This window comes from Ictalurus furcatus, chromosome 18 (assembly GCF_023375685.1).
Source record: "Ictalurus furcatus strain D&B chromosome 18, Billie_1.0, whole genome shotgun sequence".
Taxonomy (NCBI): Eukaryota; Metazoa; Chordata; class Actinopteri; order Siluriformes; family Ictaluridae; genus Ictalurus; species Ictalurus furcatus.
The window spans coordinates 14,392,997-14,413,683 of record NC_071272.1 but is presented as its reverse complement, the minus strand read 5'-3'; the positions used below and the strand labels follow the sequence as shown (position 1 = coordinate 14,413,683).

Sequence of the window (20,687 nt, the reverse complement as noted above, 5' to 3'; positions counted from 1 at the left end):
TATCAGAGGATGATTTAGATCCAAAGTCCAATAAAGTGGTTAAAAAGCTAATAATTTAGCAGGACATAAAGCAGACACTTTGGTCTTGCTGCTGGTTGATTTTTATTGTGCAGTTGACATCCCTGTAAAACCCACCAAAACCTGAGAGAAATGGACTTGGAGTTTGCGCTAGTCTAATCTTTAGTGTTCCGTGAAAATGTGTCTGCTTCATGAATATTCAGCTTCACTCGATTTTCACAACAAAGCAAACCGTTTGGAATGACAAAAAAAATCATAAATCATGAAATTGAAGAAAATGCATCGTCTCTGCTGTTTTTACCCATCACAGTGTCATCAAGCTCACCCATGTGTGCGTAACTAGATCTTCCATAACCGATGGATCAGTAGTATAGTTGATTATGTAACTGTATAATATTGTCTAATCTACCAAATATGTAGGGCAATTGTGTCCACAGTATCCTAGCATTTGATTGGAGAATGACTGTCAGTAGTGTGAGGTAATATGCATGCACCACAGTGACTAAATGGATGAGGTAAAAGACAATGAAGTCATCTTTCTATGGTAGTGAGCTTAAAATGGATGAATCAAGGAGTCCCCCCCACCCTCCTGCCCTGACCGGGTAAGCAGCTTGTAAAGCTCAGCTTCCTCCAGCGTGAGCTACAGAGGCGACAGGACAGATGCCTCATTCCCCTGGGGTTTCCCCTCCATCTGCCTGCGGGAAGGCCAGAGGGATGGGGCTCTAAACCAAAAGCTGCAAGTAACCATCCTTACAGACATGCTCACCTTTAAAGCAGAATCAAATACAAACATATTTACAAATTAACCACTTCATACAAACATCAGCTGGTATTTTTCAATGGCATTTTTTTTTCAAGTAATCTGCGCATCCCTGATATGTGTTTTATTTAGTCACTGTAAACAATACCAAAAAGGGAGACAGGTTTCTTGGTCATAAAGCCAGCATCTGACTTTTAAGGCAGCAGCATCAAGGACGACACAGTAATTCCAGTGTGAAATTTCAAGGACGCCTTATTTATAAAAAACAAAACAAAAACAAACAAACAAACAAACAAAAAAACGGAAGAGAGAGAGAAAGAAAAGGAAAATAAACAGCAGTTTGGGAACCCGATATCCACCGTTTCTCTTCTTAAGGCTTTGTTTGGAACTAAAATGCTCCTGTGGGACGTTTCTAAGTGTCTGATAATCATATCTTGCAGTGATGGCATTCTACTTTCCTCCAGTCATGTTCTCAGAATGAATTAGCCCCAATAGATACATGGGCATTTTGTAGTCTTTGAGATATTTTCTCAAAACGGGCAGAGCAACAGGCACCTAGGTGTTTAAAAGGAAGAAAAAAGCAGAAGGTCCACACTTGAGCTAGTTTCAGCTTGTTTTAGCTTAATACTATGACCTTTGATGGATCTGTTTGGCTGTGGGCCTTCTGTTTAGAAAGTCTATGCCTCTGGCTGAGGGTGGATGGCGCCGGGGAGGTGGAGAGGACGGCAGAGGACAGCGAGTTCTGTCTGCCCTCCCTCTCCTGGCGTCACCTGTCGAAACATCCGGCTGCGAAGCCGTGGTGTGAGCCAAGGTAGCTATTTGCGTAAGCCAGGCCCACACAGGGTCGCGGTTCTGCCGCCATGCTAACCTGCATGGAGAGGGGTCCCTGCAAGGGTAAGCCACACAGCCCAGACGCCAGACTGGGGAAAGACGGGAACGATGTGGTCGGCATAGAGGAAGAGAGCAGGCTAGCCTGGTGCGGCTGGAGATATTCTCGTGTGCTCACTGCACCCATGGCCTGGCACTCAGCCAGCATGTGCAGCTGTGCCAGAGCAGGGGAGTGCTGTGTGAGCGGCGGGTAGCTGCCAGTCTGGAGCAGTAGCTGCTGTGAGGTGGATGCAGGGTGTCTTTGCAGGGCTGAGGGAGCAGGGCCGGGTGAGGCATGAGCCTGGGGTTGTGCACTCTGATTGGATGAAGGTGACGACTTGGACTTGTTGGCTTCTTTCACGTCATTATCATGCGCACTGTAGAAAATACACCAACAGTTAAGAAACAATTAAGTTGTTCCTATTAAGAAACTTTTGTTCCTGTAAAGCTCTTTGAGACAGACAAATGAGCTGAGAATAATATACAGTCATGTGAAAAAATAAGTACATCACATGGAAATCGTTGGATTTCTTTTTGACATACCGTGCCCTCCAATAATATTATCACCCTTGGTAAATATGAGCAAAGAAGGCTGTGAAAATTACTCATTTTTAACCTTTTTTTTTAAATCACAAAAATACTCTGCTTTCATGGATAAACAATCACAAACATTGTTTAAAATGTTTTGTTTGCAATTATTTGATATCCATGAGAGCAGTGTGTGTTTGTGATTTTTTTTAAAACAAAAGATCAAAAGGTTAAACAGCCTTCTTTGCTCATATTTAACAAGGGTGCCAATATTAGTGGAGGGCACTGTATTTGGACAAGCAAACATTTGATCATGTTTGAAAACAGTGCCTATTAATGAATTTGATATACTTGATCAAAACCACAAGGAAAATTTGCTTTTTCAAGCATTTATTCAACAGTAATATCAATAGAAGTGATATTCCTCTGTGGAAAAGTAAGTACACCCTTGGCCTCAGAAGCTAGTATTGCCCCCTTTAGCAAAAATAACTTCTTGTAGGCATTTTGCATATTTATCCACCAGGCTTGCTGGAATTTTTGACCACTCGTCCAAGCAATATTACTTCAGTTGCAAGATGTTGGAGAGTTTTCTTGCATGTACGACCTGTTTCAAATCCCCCTCACAACATTTCAATGGGATTCATATCCAGGTTTTGACTTGGCCATTCCATAACCCTCCATTTCTTCTTTTTAAGCCATTCCTTCGTGGATTTGCTAGTGTAATTAGGATCATTATCCTGAAAGGTCCACTTTCGGTTCAACTTCTGAACAGATTGCCTCACATTATCTGCAAGTACTCCTTGATATGATGCAGAATTCATAGTTGAATCAACGAATGCAAGTTGTCCAGTCCCGGAGGAATCGGCACCATTTGTAGATTATAGACATCTTATAGACATATATAGACATCTTTTTAAATCCCTTCCCAGACTCACAGGCATCCACAACCTTTTTCTGAAGGCCTTACAGAACTCTTTAGATCTTGCCATGATGACATCACACATCTCAATAACAAAGGCAACACCAGACACTAGATATGATAGGAGTATAAATAAGACAGGTTCCACCTGCACTCCCAAAGCAGGTTCTAATCACCGCCATCCAATCTTGAACACCTGATTCTAATTTTATGGATTTGAAGGTGTGAAATGTAGGGGTGTACTTATTTTTTCCATGTGACTGATCTGTTTGTCAATTTAAATTGTGAAAATGACTACAAAATGTCAATTGTGTGTGTCATTTGATAGACTGTATTGCCTTTATTAATAGACACCGTTTCAAAGAGAATCAAATGTTCAAATACATCCATCCATCAGTACTGTGCAAAAGTTTTGCCCCCCCCCCCTTTTTTTTTTTTTTTTTTTTTTTTTTTTTTTTTTTTAAGTACAAAAGTTAGTTTTTTTTATTTTGAGACTACATTATCAAGTCAGTACAAAAAACATTTTAGATTCCCAAACATTAGTTTTCCAGCACAAAATTAAATGTTACAGAAAAATGTGTCATAGAAGACAAAACATATGAAGGCTGCTGGGTTTTGCTGCAAAAATAAGTAAGTGCGACAGTCAAAGTCTCCAGAAGAACCGTGGCTGGTTCTGCAAGATGCTCAGTAAAATTACCAGCTCATTTCCTTCTAAAACTGCACAAACTGAACCAGAGACTACTATTTAGATTTTTTTGTCACAGCAAATAGTGTTTCATTTACTACTGTTTACTGCTTTTTAATGTATTTTTTTATGTAGAAACATTTAATTTCATAATTTCGAAGGCATCTTTGCTCTACAGCATTTCTTTGCATGTGCCTAAAACTTTTGCACAGTACTGTATGTCAAAAAATCCAACAATTTGCATGGGTGAACTTACTTTTTCACACGACCGTACATGAGTATTAATAATTCTCTGTAAAATGAACAGCCTTATGGTTTTTTTGTCTTTGTTGTTATGACACTACCAGTCAAAAGTTTGGACACACCACCTCAGAGATTTGTAACAGTATTCCTGAAAATGCCTAGGAGTTTTTCATAAAGTTCCCAAATAGTCTGAGCTCCTCATTGCTTCTCATGTGTTCAATTAAATTTAAGTAAAAACATATTTTAACTAAATGTTTTTTTTAAGAAATACATTTATACATATTATATAATATTATTTCTACATGAGCCTTATCTTCACTATTTACATTTGTCTTAGAAACAAATTTGACAAATTTCCTAAAATACATTCAACCGAGCAGGCCTCAACATTGGACAGTGTGTAGATGGGTTTAAGGAAAACTAAATGGATGAAGTTCATTTTTACAGAAAATGATTAATATGAATAATTACACAGTCCACTCTTACTTTTCTGTTTTCTCCCAAAGGAATTTACAGGAAGATATAATAATACTATTATTATTAGTAGTAGCATTATTATTATTATTATTATTATTATTATATAAATACATATTAATGGAGAACAATCTGCAAAATAATTACATATTAATGGAGAAAAATCTGCTATATAATCCCTCATGTTTAAAATGAAAACATAAAAGGACAAACAATACACTGCAAACAATGACATCTTAGCAAGTGAAAATATATCAAATATAGTCAAACGTATCTAGCATTTCATATTATAAGATTATAAACCATAAATCAAATATAAGCTTAAACCTATTTATAGACCTTTTTAAAAAACATTTCAAGCTTGAAATAGTCTTATTCTATTGTCAGAGAATTTTGCTCATTTTTAGCATTTATTTCCTGAAAGAAGCAAAATTATCTGCCTATAGAATAAGACTATTTCAAGCTTGAAATGTTTTTTTAAAAAGGTCTAGAAATCGGTTTAATAATCTTAGATTTGTTTTATTGTAAACTTAACAGGAAACACTAGATCCATTTGACTATAGTCAAGATATTTTCACTTGGTAAGAGGCCACTTTTTGCAGTGTAGTTCTTTAGTTTCAAAAAAGCTTTTTATTTTTTACCTATATATTTATAAATTACATGACATATATACTTAATATATAATTTATATTGTAAATATTCTATTTGCATGCTGTACTGATGGCTTTTGTATGATGTGATATTTGGCATGTTCTTACAGCAGCATGAGCTGGATGCACTGGGTCAGGTGGTCCCAGGAATATCCTGTGAGCAGGTGGAGCACGGTGGTCCAGCTCGGTGAAATCTGCAGGCAAATGCGAGAGGCTGCGATGCAGGCGGCTGCCACCTGTGAGGGTCTGAAGCTCAAGAAGGCGTGATCTGCGACGAAAACAAGTATTCAGTCGGACGAAATGAAGGTCACTGACCTTGTGCCATCTGTCTTTCTTGTCTATTAGAATATTTCTTTTAAGAAATATTTAAGAAAATATATTTAAGAAAATAAATGTATGCATGTAATATTGTTTATAATAATGCTGAAGCTAATCCACATTAGCACTAAGTATTGCTCTCACAATCTCAAGTCACCTTGCAGGGAAATCTCCAGGAAGTAGTGTGTGTATTTGTCCATGAAGGCTTTGGTCTTGGACAGCGAGGTCAAGGGCCAGCCATTGTACAGGTCACCCTCCTGCACGGCAGCGTGGAGGTAGTAGTCGATAAAGTGGGCTGGCGTGGGCATGCACAGGTTCCAGCCAAAGGTCTCCAGCAGCAGCAATTCCATTTTGATGAGGTCACGCTTATTCAGGGCCAGGTTGAGGCTGCACATGAAGCCCAGCGTGTTCAGCTGCTCCAGCTTAGGCACACGGTCCTCCTTCTCCTCAAATTTACCTACAGAGAGAGAAATATGGAGGGGGAGGAAACTTTACAGTTAACAAATGTACTGTAGTTCATTTTTCAGTTTAATCACAATGATATAAGCAAAGAAAAAAAACCCAAGAACTGCTTTTTTAAATCATAAAGACTGTCTCACACTCATTCAAGGACTCTGCCTTTGTCTGAAACAGATCTGAATTATTTTCCCCTCAGCATGGACACACAAATCTGATATTTTCAGATCAGACTCGAGTCACTTTTATATCCAGATCGGATCAGCAGCGAGTCAAAACAACAAAGTAGGCAGCAACAACAGTGGCCAGTTATATTCAGTTGAAGGATGGGGAAATAGGTGATTTACTTTCAGTATACTTCCAAAATACTTTCAATATTTGGTTTATCGATTCAAGCAAAACTGGAAGGAACTTACAGATAAGAGAGTAGTGTAGAAACAACTGGCCAAGAAATCAATGTGCTCATAAAGAGCATTTCAGGGGATAGAGGGGTTGAAATTAAGGACAGAGAATGTGAACATCAATTTATCAAGACAGACAGATACAATCTGTGCAAAGTAAAAATTAAAAATAAAAGCCCAGAGCTGTGTAAAGAAGTTTGTAATGTGAACCCAGTCTTATATGCCTTTAAGTCCTCTAGACCTGTATATTGTAACAATTTATAATCCCACTATCGGGTGTTACCCAGAAGAGGGGAGTCTGGTTCCACTCAAGTTTCCTCAATGTCATCTCAGGGAGTTTTCCCTTGCCACCATCACCTCTGGCTTGCTCATTAGGGCACTAAATCTATATCCTGATTTTGTGACAATGTCCATTGTTAAAAGTGCTACAGAAATAAAACTGAAATCTACAGTGTTTTACAAAACTCCAATATATGCAAGTGAAAAGTATGTTAATTCAATATGCGAGTGAATAATTGCTTTCTTTTCTGCCTCATCACATTACCAGCAAGATCTTTGGGAAACCAAGACCAGGCTAATTACACATTTTTATTTATTTTTTTAAATAAATGCCATCATTACAGAGATGGTGAACACATTTGTGTTTACTGGTTGGGAAAAGGAGACCTGGAACTCATTTCTGTGAACCTCCATTCACACATTTCCCTGTTGGCATTTCACACATCACAATATCAGAGATGTCAGTCTGCCAGCCTGAACAAGTAATTATCACACAGGCTAGAGCCCAGATCTCTCATTCCTTCCACATACCAGTGTGTTTAGAAAATGCAGGGTGCCTGTGCACATTCTCCTTTCAAGTATAGCCGCTACAACCAGATAAGACTGTGCTTAAAAGCCGATATCCAAGTGCAAATTCGAAAGGTATGAATTTTATGTTGAAATGAGTAAGACACAGAGCAGATGGAGCATTTTGGTAATCCCTTTGATGAGAGAACCAGTGGTGGGCTAGGATAGCTACTGGTGCAAATAACACACTGGTGAGAATTTAAACACCGTTTGTCCTGTGGTTGAGCAAACCTACAAAAGTAACTAACTTGCACATTTGCGCTAAAAGCATGTAGGTTCACTAAACGTACAGTTTATCCCCCATGAATGTTGGAGGAGAAAAGGAAAATGCATCTACTTTTACAATTTATTAATATTAAAAAAAATTATGTTTAAAATGAGATATGATTGTGTCTTCAACAAGACAGAAAAACAACATAGATAACTTTGAAAATGAGCCTCCCCAGCCCCAGACCTGATTACAACTAAAGCTTTCAAGAATGCATACTTTATTACCATTTTGAGATACTTGAGATAATGAAGGAAAATATGTGAAACCCAACACACAAACAAACGGCTTGTTGTGATGAATCAAATTTCTTTGTCTTCTTCGGTTTGTCCAAAGGGTATGCAAATATTTGCACTCGACTGCAAGTTAGGCAGGAATCACATTCAGCATGTCTGGCGGTCTCAAAAAACCAAATGACATACAGAATAAAGATTAAGAGTGGTTAAAATGGTGTGTGGAAAGGGTTTGGAAACAATTATACTAAGCTTTTTAATAGGTTATTAAGAACATTTGCTAATTTTGCCTTGGCGCCAGACTGGTTTGTGGTGGAGCACACGAGTAATAGTTCGCTATAAAGTTCTGCTTTGTGAATTTGTTCTATGGTCCGTTTCAGTGCAGTTCACACGGCTGTTAAAATTCTTCATGTGCCACCTTAAGTGTGTAAAAGCCTCTTTAGCAGTCATTTACAGATCATGTTTCTATAAAAATGTGTATGTTTTCCAAGATTTTGAAAATGTCCAAGTTTCAATATTTTGCATGCATCACCCACCCCCTGCAGTGAGGACTGCTTTAGATGGAATTCCTTTCTCTCACTTTATACCCCTCCCTTCGGTCTCTCTCCACCCTTTTGTGCTAGGTGTTAACATCTTTACTGCAAAGTCCTAGTCTCCTGTATTACTTCCCCTGCATTTAGATGCCACAATAATAAAGCCAGCATGACCCCTGACCTCTCCAGCTCACGCTCGTGTACTCACAGTCTTCAGATCAGTAGCGGGTATAAAGGCGACCTGAGCCGAGGAGCAGGGGGTCAATAAAATTCCCCACAAGCGGTGCTCACATCTGCATTCTTTGAAGAAACCAGATTCCTACAAGATGGCTTGTACACCTTGAATTTAACTAATTGTTTAAATGTTTATTTAAGAAAAAACAACCGGGTGTCCATAAGATGAAAATGTGCACAAAATATGAATTTGTTTTTTTGTTAACAAAATCAAAAATGATCTAAATGCCACTGTCAAAAATAACATTTGATTTTGGAAACAAACTTAAAAATGTTACTTAAAATGTTATATTTCAGCTTCTTAATTCACACATTGCCATCTAACAAGTCCACATTTATACCATGATGACCTCCATACATTTAAACAAATTTTTCCATTCGTCGTCACACCGGCATCTGTGGCCAGCATATAAGGCTCTGTTTTCTCAATTATCTGTGGTGTATTAATTCCCTTCATTAGCATCAAACCTCAGGGGAACGTCCGTCACACTAATCTGAAGATCAGGAACCCTGCTGAGTGTTTCAGTTCAAACATGACCCTCTAGGCTTTTTTTGGCCCTCCCTCCTTCCTCTCTGGCCGGAGGAGGGAGAGGGAGTGAGGAGAGGACGTAGCGAGACGACCCTGGATGTGCTACTCTCCACTGCTTTTTCAATAAAATAACAACAAAAGAGAAAGAAAAAAAAAGTGGTCACATAATCGTCCAGTTATTATGCTTGAGTTTTCTTTCAGGTCAGGAAATATTAAGAATACGTAAATGTTAAACTGCTGCACGGGGGTTTTGTTTACTTGCCGTTTTGGCTGATGGGATTCTGGGTAAAGAAAATGGCACTCTTTTTTTTTTTTTTTTTTTTTTTAAACAGACGTTGTGCTGTGGCAAGCTATAAACTGGTTAGCATAACAAACCTCATGTGTCCCAGGAACATGAGAGGAAATTCAGTATGCTTTCAGCCACGAGCTGCTCTCCTCCCCCTCACGCTCACACACAGCTGATAACACCCGGCCCAAGAGTGCATCCATGCGTCCCCCAAGCCTGCCCATGGCCATTGCTCAAGCATTATTATCAAAACAGCAGCCCTAAGAGCAGTCCATTAGTTGTGTAATTATCGAGTACTTGCTTAGTCTCAGCTTCAAGGCTAATTAAAAAAAAAAACAAAACAAAAAAAAAAACATGTTCCTGGAATAACTGTTTAGAATAAAGAGTTAACTGAAGGCAAAGGACTTCCTTCAAAACAGACAAGCTTAGATTTAGCGTGGATTACAAAATAAGCAGACAAGCTTTAGTGTGGATTACAAAATAAGATGACTATTTCAGAAGCACAAACTAAAATTAAGAAAACATTCCAAGCCAGAAACATCTGAAAATACTTGATTGAGGGGCATTTTTATTCAAAAAGGGTTTTATTCAAAATGAGCAATTTGCCTTCATGTCCTTGGCCTGAATTGCGAGTGCATCTTGAATGTAGCACTTATTTTACTGGAAACAGTTCAAACCCACTGTGTTCGACCCACTAAAAAACCCCGGCTTCTATTCAAATGTGGCCCGATTCATAGTTTTGAAGTGTGTCATGTCCACTATTTTCAATTTCATCAGTTAAATATTCAGCCAGTTTTGGGGAATGAACATCAAGCAGAATGAAAGATATCAGAGAAGAAATGGAAAATAATGAACAAACCATAATTTAAAAGCACACAATGCCATGGCACTATCTTTAAAAAAAACAAAAAAAAACACTTAATGGATTCTGGGAGGAATAATGTTCAATTCAAAATGAGCAATTCCCCTCCATTTGTCAAAACAAATAATGTCCTTGGCTTGAATGGAAACGAAGCCTTTTCTCCCCCCGGGTTTGGCCTGGAGCAGGCCTCTATAGCCCATCTCGCCGAAAGCAACGCAACAATAGCGGCTGCAGAAGAAGCGTGAATCAATGATGCAGAAGAAGCGTGAATCAATGACTCAGAAAAGGGAGGGATACTTTAAACCCAGAGCATCAGCAAGGTCATTACTCATTCAGTCCTGTGCAATTAATTAATGTCTGCGCAGTGCCAATTGCCAGCCAGCCTTAACGCCCCCTCCTTTACTGAAACCAAGCACCTTCATGAATGACAGAAGGATGAAACAAAGATGCTGGACTTAGAAAGTCATCTTTAATACAAACCGAGGTGTGTCTTAGGAAAAATTATGGGTGTTGGCGGACAGGGTTCAGTGTTTATCTGACTGTTGTTCATGAAACATTATAGGACTACGGAATAATACAAGGTTTTACAAATGTACACATACCAGTCATACCAACGCAAAACAATAACAGCCTTGGAAAATGTTTTTAGAACAATGTAGCTGTCGATATATGATCAATATTAAGTAAAGAATAAAACATCGGGGGGCATGCTGTTACAAGAAAATAATCAATCAATGACGGGTTGGTGTGATGCAGGCCAATGCAAAACAGAGTTACTGTTTCCACCCTAACCATTATTATTATTTTATTATCTGCTTGTACTTGTACTTAATGTTGTGGAACAGAGTTACTGTTAGCACTTATGACTTACAGCAGCTATAAACAAACAGTTGTTCCTTCACCAGCGTCTCTTTTCCCTCTCTTTTGCAGCTTATCACGTTACCGTCAAACCACAATACCCTCAGTCTCAAAGAATTTCCCATGCCAGAAAACTAAAGAGAACAGCTTCATTCATGCAAAGTAAACTATGTATCCTCACAGAAAACTTGACCATATCAACAACTGGAGTGTCTGCCATTCTATTCCATGTGCAAGTGGTTACTATTAAATGACAATATAAATTGCAGCTGGAACTACTGTCCAAGCCGAGCGTTAACAGTGCTGTGGTATAAAACGTCTACATGTCCACATAATCATAACATATGTAAGGAGCAACAGCCTATATTGCTGGCCATTTAAAATGGAGATATATATATATATATATATATATAAATATGCAATTATTTTGGGTTCTGTGCGTAGAAAATATAAGGGTTAAAGAAAATCATCTAAGGCTCAATTTAACAAATATAATAGTACACATTAAAAAAAGGTGAAATGCGTTCAGAATATTAATCTGTACTGCCAAGATTTAGAAACATGATTCCAATTTTTGAAATTTAGACGGGATTAAGAAAATTCCCAAAGCAATGTTACATAAACAATGTCTGCACACTACACTTTAAAAAAATAAAAATTGTCATGTTATGTTACATGTCATATTAATTACTATTTCACAAGGATAACAATGTTGCTCTGTCAGATTTTGTTCCCAATAAATCAAAAACTAAAAGAAATGTTTATTTCTAAAATGTTGCTGCCAAACATCTGGAAAGAACAAACATTCACAAAGTTGTTATCCAAGACCCATGTATCTGATCTGTGCCTCGTTTTCGCCTCACTTTGTTTGCAAGCAGGGCGACATGGCTGCCTCTGATAACACATCTCAATACAGTGCTTTAAACACTGATAGACAGCTGGTTTGCCCTACAAATTTCCTGAGCAATAAATCTCATTAGGAGATGAGACCCTGTGGCCGCACCACAAAACCATTGCAGCGTGTGTGTGTGTGTACGTGTGCGCGCGCGCAACATTCTCAAATCATCCCAACAATCTAAATGTAGTTATAGTTGGCGAGCTCTATAAAAAAAAGAGAGAAAGAAAGCAACCTTTCTGATTTGTAAGTGTACAAGCTGCCTTGGTGACTAACTGAAGGTTCTTTGGGGTCCGCCGAAGGCCATGGTCTCTTAAGCGCACAGCTGTCATGGAACACAATGCAGCAGCCGGTGAGGCAGCACCGAGTGCCAACTACCGCATGTGACGTTCCAGCATACAAAGTCTACAGTGGACAGTATAGTTTAAGTCATAATTGACACTTTCATTTTGGTGATGGAAACTGAAACAGTGGACTGAAAAATCAATGAATTTGATCAACACTACAAACGTGGCAAGCAATTCAGTGCTCTAACTAATCTAGCTCACGCCATCATTTCAGCCATGCACAGTGTTACATTCATGTAGAAAACACTGAATGTTCAGACTAGAAGCTATCTTACTGGCTAGGAGAAGGCAGGAAAGGGCGATGACGTAAAGTTGTCTCACGGCTACGTCATAATGGTCCATGAAGAGGTCGAGCAGGTAGACAGCCAGGTGGCGTGCCGTGGGACACAACTGGTAGCGATTACTGAGGACGGCGAGCAGGTCGGCAAAGTAGCGCCTCATTCCAATCTGCGGCGAATGACCATGGTATGTAGGTAACTTCAGCTCCTGGGGACAGACAAGCGGGGAATAAAAGAAATTAGTGCTGGGTGATGGTATAGATATGTTCCGTGTCCAGGGAAAAAAACAAAAACAAAAAAAAACTCAAAATAAAAGAAAATAAGTTGTTCATGACAAAAAATTATTAGAAACATCTTAGATATCTTACAAAAGGTTATTGTTTCAAGATTATAAATAACATCCAAGTGAGATTATAGCACACTGCTGATGAGGGCTCAAGTCTAATTGGTAGATTAACTTTCAATAACTGCAGCTCTGACAGTAGTGACAAGACAAATCACAGGTTTATATTAATGCGCTGTTCTAACATGCTATCATTTCTATAGTAACAACTAACATAGATTTGTATGGTGGATGCTCACATAATCTATTCTAAGCCTATTAATATACAAATAAAAACTGTGGGGGTTTTTGACAAAGAAGAATTGTTATGGGAAAGCTTTCAATAAGGAGACGTTTATTTAACGTATACAAAGGAGGTTCCAGTGTCAGCACTTTGTAACGGTCAAAATGAAGGTTTCCACCACAGTAAAGTCTTCAAGACAGAGGAATTTGCTTTGTGTTAACATGACAAGCTGGGTGTTTTTTTGTCCCACTCTGCTGTGTCGTGTGGTTACAACAAGCACTATGTTGTTGTGGGACCTGAACAGATTCATATACTCGCCCACTGTAAATACGATCATAAGCATAAGCATGTCAATAACACTGCAGCCTCTGATGTCCTCCAGCACATCGGGTTGCTTTATGATGGCTGTTTGAAAGAGAACTGGTTCCTCTGCTGGCCCAGCCGCCATGTCTCCCAGCCATCTGTCCCTCAGGGTGTAAGGGGCTGAGCCTCGACCCTCTTAAGCAGCCCTTTCTTGTGTGTCGGCTGTCCGCAATTCAGACAACTCTACAGCTGCTGGTCTCTCTGAACGACCAAAGAGGTTGGTCAAATTCACATCCCTACACTGCTACAGGCCTCTTTTAGGGTTTACTGAGAAGAACTCGAAGAATTCACAGATAAAATACATTGGCAGAGGTAGAGGAAGTACGTCCAGCCAAACCAGTTCAATTAATCACTGTTCTTTGTCATGTTTGTTTCCACTCGTCTGCTTCCAGAGCGGGTGAGATCGGGAATGAGCTTTTCGCACATTTAAACGGCACATTAAACAAGGAAAAGGTAAACTGTTCGAGCCTTGTTAAATCGATAGCATACGCATTGTAACACCAATTATGATGCACATACCAGACTTATTACAGAGTTCACTGGAAACATTTATATTCGTCAGTAAATAAAGCCGTCAGCCTAATCTGGCATGTTAAATTAAACACCATTTAAATGGGGCTGCTTCTCATTACAGCCATGTGCAGACAAGCCGGTAAATCCAGCAAATTCAGAAACAGGGGGAAGGCAATAAAGACAGCGTCGGCAGGGGGGGAAACGTTCAAGCAGTCAGGCATGGCAAAACAGAACGCAAACTTCTGCTGATCTGCACAACGATTAAGTCAATAATTCTGCATTTCATTCCAGAATAATACACACAAGAGGACAGATTATGCTGATTCAGCACACTGCCAGTGCAGCAACAATGAATCTTGTGTACGTTTCCACTCGTTTCGCACAAATAGCTGCATAGACGGCTTTAATTCACTGCGTTGAACTCTGTACAGGGGTTTCAGTGACAGAGAAGGCAACTCAAACAGAAATCTTTTGTAAAAAGCAATGGAGCCCACAAACATACACAGCAAATCACTTCTTAATAAAGATCCATGTAAGAAAACATTACAACAAAAGAGTTGCATTCATTTTTCCTCTATTTTCCCACAATGTTCACTGTGTATTAAACCTTGGCAGTGTCTTTTTTTTTTCTTTAGTCCGATGAAGTTGCAGTAGAAGTTAATAACAGAGCCTGTTTTAAAGACCAGCAGAGACTTGAAATCGGACAAATACGAACCCTGTTTAAGGATAACTACTGCTTTGCTTACGTGCCACTAGAACTAGTTATTACAAAATGAAAATTTAGGCAACTTTGTGGAAAAACTACGTTAACAATCTAAACACATACCTTACCATATCATCTTGCCCTAAATAGTTATGTATATGCACTCTAGAATGAATCAGCGATCTCTAAAGCTCTAGAGATTTGCAGACCAAAAATAAAAGCAAACCAGATTTAGAGCTAATTATTCAATTAAATGATCAACTATATCTACTTTAAAACAATAACAACAAAACACACATGTTCCTCATGCTTGCAGGAATTTTGCTTCTTGAGAAGTAACATGAAAGACCTTTTTCTAGCGCTAGATACAATAAGTAGCAACAATTAAACTTAATAGTCAAACTCAAGTACAAACAAACACAAACGGACCGCTTCCACTTTGCATTCCCAGCCGGATGAGGGATTGAAATACAGCCCCCTCATAAACAGGCCAGACAATAAGAGAATGACACACATGTCCACTTCATGAACAGTCCAGACTGAGAAAACACACACACATTAGCCTTCACACTGCTCTTGGCACACAGCAAACTTAAACACAAGCCCAGCTGACAAGTTCAGACTTACTGAAATCTCACAGTTCTCATATACAACAGACTTCCTAATTCATCCACATGCCTGTTAAATTAAGCATTAAGGTCTTTATTGAACACATACATGTGTCTGTACTGATCAGAGAACATTTCTTTCTTTGCAGATCATGTTTTCTACAGGACATATAGGTTTCTGTCGGCATTGAATAACATTTCATGAAAGATTTTTGAGAAGGAAGAGCCACTGCTTATCACATTCCCGATGCTGACAATGAGAAATAACAGCTGGTATTTAGTGATGTATAAAGCAGGCCTGCTGTACTCAGTAACCTTTTTTTCTAGAGGACATGCAAAATTTCACACCTTTGCTTCAAAGACAGATGGGCATCAAACCAATCCAAGTTAACATGAGCAATCATCCAGCTCTACAACAAAAAAACTAGAACACAATACTGGTAACATGCAATGCATCACAGTTCCATCTTAGGAAGAAAAAAAAATTAACAAAGGTTTAGTTAGGGATAGTTAATGATTTTGCGATTTCTATTCGAAACCCTTTCTGATATGGGAACACCAAACAGATTAAACTTGTATCCTAACAGTTCAATGCCACGTTTAGACGAGTTTTGATCAACTGATTAACAAGTCAAATTAGTTAAATAGCATTGTGACAAAAATGGATGGAAATGTGAACAAAAAAAAAAAATCTGATCAAAAGTAATGTGATGTTGAAAGCTCACCTTAATTCGCAGAGCCTGATGGATATCTGAAGCAAGCTGGCTTTTCCACCACTGTCTCTCTGCTTCCATCTTTCCATCCAGAGAGGCCCTCAGCCTTGAATAAAAACATCATCCAGAGTGAAAATAGACCGTAACTTTAGATATCTTTCATTCACATTTAAAATAGTGGGTTTAAAAAATATATATACACACACTTTCTCCACTTGTTTGTTATGAGACTTCAAGTTCCTCAAGCATCTACTCGGAGGTGCTGTGACGTCACAACATTAAATCCTTAAATATATACACGAGGTCATCGTTAAACTGCTTTTCTCTGGATTAAAAAGTTTACAAAACACTACTATTCTTTTAAAACATACACCAGAGGTGCAAGTTGCCCTAAAACTAACACGGGAGTGAATTCCAGTATTAAAAGGACACACTCACACGCGCACCCCAAACACATACACACACGAGCAGCTCATTACGGTTAGTGCTGCGAAACTAGAGTTTCGACGTAAAAACGCAACTCCACTCGCCAACAACTGGACAAAGAGAACCGTAAAGCAAACACACAATAAAAGCAGATGAAAAGCCACTGCGTTCGGTCAGTGTTTACCTTGCAGCCAGTTGTGTTTCCAGAGAACAGAGAACGCCGCTCGGAGTCCCTTTGTTTCAGAGCCGCTGCATTTTCGGGAGCCACACCGCGCGCACAGAAATAACAGCCGGCTTCACGCGCTCATGTGCACTCCGTTGAGAGCCAGGTTTCCCCCTGGCCTTCTCGCGTGCGTTTCTAATAAGTTGGACTTTCTACAAAGATGTGTGGGTGGTTGTGTGTTTTTTTTTTTTCTCGTTCGCTCTCGCTGTCTGTTCTGTGCGGTGTTCCCCCAGCGGCCGGAGCTGAACGGACAGCCTAATGACACTGTAGAGTGAGTGAGGGGGCTCAATGAGGAGGAGGAGTGGGAGAACGCGTACAACAAGCGCGCGCACACAATCACACGCGCCCTGATTTAATATCTTCCCTATGTGAGATTTATGCTGTGTTGAAGCTAGGTCTGACTGTGTAACTTCCACAATACATTCATATATATATATATATATATATCTTTATATATATATATATATATATATATATAGAGAGAGAGAGAGAGAGAGAGAGAGAGAGATCTTTTTTCACTAACGTGATGAATGATATCTCATGTTTACAGGAACTGGTCTGGATGAATGGAGTTGAGCAATCCTTAGTGTTTTCTTTTCAAATTAAGAGACCCCGGCTTTTTAAGATGCTTTATCCATGTTTGAACACTAGATGGCCGCTTGATAACGCTCCTCGGTATTCCTCATAATAATAATAAGAAGAATAAGAATAATAATTCATTCATGCGGTATGTTTCTGTGGGAAATATAGATGTATCACTATTTCGCAGGGTTTGTTTTCCCCCACATGTCTGAGAACTAAAACAAAGTCCAGGTTTTGCTATGACACCATCAGAGGGTATGAAAGAAGCTGTGTGCTGTTGTAAAAGTAAAAGAAAAGAAAAAAAGTTTCAAAAAAGCACTTATTACAAGTTATTATTTATATCACAGTATTGAAAAGAGTATTTATAAGTTATTATTTAGAATCAAATTTATTTGTTGTTTTGGTTCATTCTTAACAGAAACAATATTTTAACGTTCCCGCTCCAGCACTCCACACAGCCATGTAGCTGGAAATGTTATTTTATCTGGAACAAACTAAAAGAATGGTTAATAATAACTTTCTTTACATATGATAACCTGCTTATATTATTCTTATGGTATAAATAAAGCCAAACACTGCATTTACACCAGAAACATGTATTTATTTATGAACATTTTCAGAGCATCTTTATCTACTTTTTGAATTGTTGCTTGCAGAATCGTCGAAAAAATACTTCCTACACAGATTTTCTTGCCATCACCCCATCTTCAAAAACCTGGTGTGCATGACATGACAAATTCTGTACAGGAATATATGCCTACTGAGGAATTTAGGCCTATTGAGAAAATGTTTAGGATATACTTTCTTGAAATCACACTGAAATAAATAAATTTATAAAATAAATCAGTTAAGCACTTTTTAAATTAATGTTTTCTCTCAAACAGTTTAGGGTGATTAAATTTTGATTACATTCAATGGAACAAGTTTATTTTTTGTTTTTGTTCCCTGTTACATTTGCATTCCCTGAATAATTCATTTACACATTTCTGGGGCAAAATATAAATGTATTTCTGTTATGCAATTTATTCTTTTAAATAGAAGTTTGAAATCTAAAATGAAAGCTTGCCATGACACTATCAGTTTGTTTTTTTGGGTTTGTTTTTTTTGTATCTGTATCACAGTTGGGGGAAAAGATTGATTATAAGTTATTGTTTATATCACAATTGGAAAAAGAGTTATTAGAAAATATTATAACTTTAATAATTAAATCATATTCATAAAAAATATTATTAGAAGTTATTATTTATATCGCAATATTGGGGAAAGGAGTTATTAGAAATTATCATTTATATCATTTGTGTGGGAAAAAGTTATTAGAAGTTATTATTTATGTCACATTCAGAAAAGGAGATGCAAACCCTTTTCAAACTTTCAAAAAAATTTTTTAGAAGCTATTATTTATATCACATGCTGGGAAAATTCGTTATTAGAAGTTAATATTTATGTCACATTGAAAAAAGAAATGCAAACGTTTTGTTTAAATATAAGGTTAGATATTCTCACTAAAATAATTCAGTCCCTTCATCTTGGCACACCAAATTTTATGTGTTTTTCAAATAAAATGTATCTGTTTTATGAGCAAAGACCTTTAAACATGAATTGTAGTTGCTCTATACTTGTACATTCATGCTAGCAAATCATAGTTGTTGGAAATCTCAAACAATAACCAGATTGTGTTAATTAATTTCACAGCTTTATACCTGGCATTATTGAAGTTTTTCCACAGCTCTGAACATGAACATATCTGTAGTCATGACAAGACTATGGCCTAACATGTTCATATTTGTAGCTAAGTATGCCTGAGGATTTTTTTTTCTCTGCTGATTGATTTGCTAGTGCACCAACAAGGCTGTAATTATATTATAATCATAGAAGAGAACCTATTATAAAAAATAAAAAATAAAAAAAGGTTAACATTTCCTATGCAGTCACATTTCCTAGAACATAGCTTATGTGGTTTTTTCATCTGTTCCTTTCACATTTATACCATTGTTTAGTCTGTCTGACAGGTGGCTGCCAAGATATCTTAAAATTACAACTGATAGAATATTCTGCCAATTAAATGGAAATATAGTATTTATATAAAATTCTAAATCTGGTACTATGTTTGTATGACTGAATTATTGTACCATTTCTATTTTTGTTCATAAATGTACACATTTACACACTTAAAATACTCAAAATATAAAATGTGAGGTTTATAGCCTCACATACCAAGAAAAGAAACATTGGCAAACTGTTCACCAAAAAATAAATATTTCTCTGTTTTTAAAATAAGTTGTATCCCTTTTCAGAGGCCAGTATGAAGGCCGCACAATACCATTAACCTTCATGACATGTACTATAGCTTTCGGTCACATTAGCACCACAGTGTTACTATTGCCCACTAATCTTAAAGGGTGTTCTATACATCCGAGATATCCAGAGCTGATACCACAGGCTCATGTTCAGACAGACGATTATATCATGTTATTAAAACATTTGCAAAGACCAACTGGTTCACATGCTTCAGCTCTCATAGCATGCATGGTTTCATTTCCTTCAGTGGATGTCCCAGAGTAAACTGGCATAACACACAAAAAAAATACATGGAGGATACACTTGCACATTTGCTCTTTAATGAACTCTTTGCTTCCAACAGCAATGGTAACACTGGAAGCTCTTTGCCCATATTGACCAATTAAATTCAGGAAACTGGATATTACAAATTACTCCAATTTAACCACTCTGTTTGAAGTTGTTATTTAGAAGGTCATATGTTCTTCCCAAGCCTTCTCCAAAAGTCCCTAGCTCTATCTCTCTGATGATAATGTTATGAGCCTGAGGGAGTTATATATAACTGGCTCTGTGACTGGACTGGCCCAGCAAACTGGATTCCAGAGGCAAGCTAACCACACAGCCAGACCAGCACCTGCTGTAAAAGTTAACTGCCACGCTTCTACCTCAACTCCAATGGGGCCTGGATCCTGTAAACTGGGCCAACTCTCAGCAGCTAAAAATTAAGGTCTGATTCATTTCCTCTGCAGAATTTAATTTAACACAGGTTTTAAGATGGTCATTGGCCTAGTTTCTTATTTTAGCTATCTAGATGTGTAAATAAATATAAAAAAAATATATTAAACATACTAAAGATTCTTTCTTTTTTTTCAACCATGCTTTGGAAATTACAGGAGTTTCTGTACAAGCTGGTTTGAAGATTTACAACAGGTGGGTATATTGGATCTCATGAGAGTTTTAAATTGTCTTGGGAGCCAGAGAGTTTCTTGTACATTACCAGCAGCTGTCACCCTGGAATATCCAGTATTTCACATGACCAGCAAAACATAAACACTAGTAGAGCACTGGATGCTTTAAGGTAAACAGTGTAAACATGAACACGAATTAAAGCAGGAGTAAGCACAAGTTCTCAGATTGTTTAAACTAAACTGATTAAAATGTCTTCCTTTGACAATGTTTGTGATGTTGAGTAATGCTGTGCACTCTTTTTCCATTCTAGAGGACA

General features: G+C 38.0%; 1 protein-coding gene across 2 annotated transcripts; it reads right to left on the bottom strand.

Annotated features, from left to right (window-relative positions):
• Positions 1 to 1,518: 1,518 nt before the first annotated feature.
• On the bottom strand, positions 1,519 to 16,911 carry ccnjl (cyclin J-like). Of its 2 annotated transcripts, XM_053649246.1 has the most exons (6): positions 16,565 to 16,911; positions 15,967 to 16,060; positions 12,486 to 12,696; positions 5,620 to 5,919; positions 5,253 to 5,412; positions 1,519 to 2,022 (listed from the first exon to the last, which is right to left on the bottom strand). In XM_053649246.1, exons 2-6 carry the CDS (start codon positions 16,033 to 16,035, stop codon positions 1,545 to 1,547), a joined length of 1,218 nt encoding a protein of 405 aa, XP_053505221.1. In that variant the 5' UTR covers positions 16,036 to 16,060; positions 16,565 to 16,911; the 3' UTR covers positions 1,519 to 1,544. The 2 variants fall into 2 exon arrangements, with proteins under 2 accessions (XP_053505221.1, XP_053505222.1); XM_053649247.1 differs by lacking the exon at positions 16,565 to 16,911 and having other exon boundaries at positions 15,967 to 16,545.
• Positions 16,912 to 20,687: the final 3,776 nt, after the last annotated feature.

Coding starts and splice junctions, on each gene's coding strand:
- ccnjl (XM_053649246.1), bottom strand. CDS start 16,035: ATGGAAGCAGAGAGACAGTGGTGGAAAAGCCAGCTTGCTTCAGATATC. Junction 5,413..5,619: donor CCTGGAGATTTCCCTGCAAG/GTGACTTGAGAT, acceptor TTTTCGTCGCAG/ATCACGCCTTCTTGAGCTTC. Junction 2,023..5,252: donor TGCATCCAGCTCATGCTGCT/GTAAGAACATGC, acceptor TATTTTCTACAG/TGCGCATGATAATGACGTGA.